Source organism: Alnus glutinosa, chromosome 5 (assembly GCF_958979055.1).
Source record: "Alnus glutinosa chromosome 5, dhAlnGlut1.1, whole genome shotgun sequence".
Classification (NCBI taxonomy): Eukaryota; Viridiplantae; Streptophyta; class Magnoliopsida; order Fagales; family Betulaceae; genus Alnus; species Alnus glutinosa.
The window spans coordinates 8,172,021-8,175,795 of record NC_084890.1 but is presented as its reverse complement, the minus strand read 5'-3'; the positions used below and the strand labels follow the sequence as shown (position 1 = coordinate 8,175,795).

The 3,775-nt window shown below is 35.3% G+C and overlaps 1 protein-coding gene across 1 annotated transcript; it reads right to left on the bottom strand.

Annotated features, from left to right (window-relative positions):
• Window positions 1–1,626: 1,626 nt before the first annotated feature.
• On the bottom strand, window positions 1,627–3,128 carry LOC133868643 (F-box/kelch-repeat protein At3g06240-like). The gene has a single exon (XM_062305573.1). The coding sequence runs from the start codon at window positions 3,032–3,034 to the stop codon at window positions 1,832–1,834; it is 1,203 nt and encodes a 400-aa protein (XP_062161557.1). The 5' UTR covers window positions 3,035–3,128; the 3' UTR covers window positions 1,627–1,831.
• Window positions 3,129–3,775: the final 647 nt, after the last annotated feature.

The window sequence follows — 3,775 nt, the reverse complement described above, 5'->3', positions numbered from 1 at the left end:
AATACACAAAAAAGAGAAACTTACAATGCAGTCCTTGCCACTCCTAGTCTTTTTATTTTTTTTTAACAGATAAAAAAGGTCCGAAGGCAAATACAGTAGATAGAGGCATAAGGACACCCTGCACACTAAGCCAGAATCAAAGATTCTGACTTGAATGCTGTCTACAAATAAATAAATATTACATGAAACAACATTTGAGTCACTTTTTGACAATAAAACACACCTATCAAAGGAAAGAAGGCTGATCTAGCTACATAAGCCATAAAAGTCCAGTTATGTCTGCAAATTTTACAGACAAACTTTCGAAAACTACTCTCTTAGTATTAATTTTAATAAAAGCGAGGAGAGGGAATTAGAATACTTTCAAAGACACCGTGGAATGGCCCATTTTGCTACTTGGTGTGCGTGAAAGTTGGCTTCCATGACCACTTGAGCCAACCCATTGGGGTTACAAAACAGGAAGAATTTGAGAATCCTACAAAGGTGACATCAAACTGAAAGAGGCTGAAATCCTACAAAGATGAGCTTACCAGAATCCCTTTTTTTTTTTTTTTTCCCAGACAAAGTTTAGCATAACAAAGTTGTTATTTTATTTCACCAATGTCCAACTAAAAAGAAAAATAATAAAGTGTTTCTCAAAATGTTAAATTCATACTTAATATCTAAAAATAACCTTTGGCAAGCCTGTAATGGAAATTAGATGTTCACCAACCAAAAAGAAAATGCTCCAGCCTCAAGGACTATCAGCAAACTTTTACCTTAGACTCTTGAAACCAATTGCTGATTTCTAGCTTCTACTGACTAGCATCACATTGTATGCAAAGTTATTGTTCACTATGTGTTAAGTACCACAGAAGACTAGACATAAAAGTACCTTCTTCCCTACAAGCATCTTAATATTCAAACATTCTAATCATCCTATAGTCAAAATGGTTAGCAAATAGGGTTATAACATCCCATTTACCTATTCCCTAGTGACCCCTCAAAATCCACCTAGGTTCCTAAATTAATAAACAATGTTTAAAACTGGGGGAGGGGGGTTATGAAACTTTGCCGATTGATTGGAATGGGGACTACGAAGAAACCCTGAAAACGTTTATATTATTTCAGCTAGCAGAACAACCTTTTACAGCAACCTGCATTACCTATTACACTTAAAACGTCTATACTGAATTTAAAGATTAATAGCCCTTATAACTTTTACTCCGTATAGTTCACAGCAAGGAAAAAAAAAAAGAATCTGTTAGTAAAAAAAGGTAGTCAAAAGCCTTTTTTTACTGAAATTTCAAAGTTTCAATATAAAACTCTCAATAAATGTCATCATTAATAAGCCAAGATACTTTTAGGCATTAAATTTTATGAAAATAGGGGAAGTTTTGAAAAACATTGACAAACAAGCCCAAATGTGCTGTCATTATTTTTTATCAAATCTGACCTCTATTCAAAGAGCTCAATTTTGACAATTATGTCCACCGGCCCCATCAACCAGACCTAAGTACCAAAACACCTCTTCGAGAGTAAATTGCTATGAAGTAGATGGAAAGAAATATCAATATATATAAGAAATACTAAACATATGGAACGGCGAAAAGACAATTCCTCATGATAAGTAAAATAAAAATCATGTGCAGAACCCTTGTACAATTTGCTTCTTTAACCATAAAAATCTCTCACAATTGTTCCAAAAGAAATATAGGTTAAATGTAAGAGTATAAATATTTGAGAAAGACATCATTTGACAAGAATAAGCATAAAATATTATCTCAGCATAAACACACTCTTGGAAGATACATAGAAAGATGGTCCCTCAAGCCTTGTCCCTCAAGCCTTGTCAACAATTATCTTGCTCTTTAAATTCATTTCCTCCCTTGACAGAAACTAGGGTCTCCATGTAAGTAACCAACTGCAACGACTCTCTGTCACCATGAACTTGGAGTTTAGTCATTTGTTTGGTAAAGGGGTCATACAAGACCAGTTCTCCGTCAGATTTTACAATGAACATGGTGTCATTCTTCCAAAATCCTAATGGCAATGGAAATCCTAATGAATCGTTAAATTCTATAAATGGTCCAATAGTGAAAAGCCTAGTCCAAGAGTCCTTAATACCAACTTTAAGCAACGACCATATATGAAACGTAACTTCGAAGTATTTTTCATCAACACCAACATTTATGGATTCAACCATTCCAATTGATTCATTCAACACGAAAAGCGTAAGAAATGAATCTGATCTAACATTATCTGGAATTGCTGTTTCTAGGAATACCTCATCGCTCATGTCGAATGACAAAACAAATTTCTCCAAACACTCATAGTCATAATATTGCTCTAATATCTGCAAACCCACACCATCTACCAGCCAGGAGGCCATCCCATTGCTGCATTTCCCCATATCTATAAGACCTTTATAACCGGGTCCATCAACTACTTCTCTCCAAGAATCGGAATTTAAACTGTATACCTCACTTCGTTGTATAACTCCTTCGTAGTCAGAGATAGCAAGAATCCTGATTATCTTGTAGTCATTAGTTTTGGCATCAAAACCAAATCCCATAGCTTGAATTCTATTGTGATAATGAGCAGGGGTAATTATGCTGCGCAGGTTTGATTTGGGGATAACATTTGTTTCTTTAGTTGCAGGGTTCCATATAACATCATGGAATTCATAGAAATAGTTTTCATCCACAGAAAACTCATGGAAATCGTGGAGACAAACGAGACCATTGCAAGAACCCACGACAAAAACTGGTATCTTTTTGTCGATCCCAAGATACCGTGGAGGTAGAGGTGTATGGGATATGTGGAGTGTTTCTTGAGAAATCGTGGATACAATAGTTTTGTCGCGCGTTGTAAGGAGGAGATGCTGGGTGTTGCTGTTCTTGTTGTGTAGGAGGTGTTTTGTTATGAAGTTTTGGTTTGTGATGAGAGCGTACCAGGATTTGCAGACGGACTTGAAACGCAAGAGAGAGACGACCGGAAGGCATAGCAGAATCTGTGTCACCAAGTCTTCAGGCAATTCCTTGGCCATCAACATCGGGTTTCTGTGTTGCTTGGTTCGAGAAAGCAGAGATGATTCGCAGTAGCAGGGTTTAGGGATTTAGTTTCGAGAAAGAGGGGAACAAAATATCAGATATATTATATATAGTACTTCTTTTAAGTAGGGAAATTCTATGAAGTTTGAATACAACTAAGGTTGCACATTGGGCTGGGTTGATTCCGGCGAATTTTATTTTTGAACTGCTATCTTAAAGCCAATTGTTGAAGCCCTAAAAGCCCAAATGGGCAAATGTTCAACTTCGACTTTTTTGTTTTGGCTCCAATTCCATAATGAGGAAGAGGATGAGACTTTTTGGCTTTTGCCTGGCCGGGAACAGTAATTGTTCAGAGCTAATCTTAATAAAGAGGCGTGTGAAAGTGAAGCAATGCTAGATGTAATACCCATATTTTTTTTTGTGTCTTTCTAAAAATTAGGTAGTTTTTAAAATTATCATTGAGCTTGTGATTGATCAAAATTAAATTTTGATCAAATGGTAATTTTAAAAGCCACTTCATTTTTAGATGGACACAAGAGTGATATGAATATGACATATAGAATTACTCAAAAAAAAGTGTGTAAATGTAATGATCATAGCATTAATTTTTGTACTTCATTAAAGGATGTAAAAACCAATGTTTATCGTCGGTTTAAAATATATCAACGTTTGGTGTCGTTACAAAATCAAACGACAGTCAAAATTATTATATTTATGCCAGTTAATTTAAACAAATGTAAATA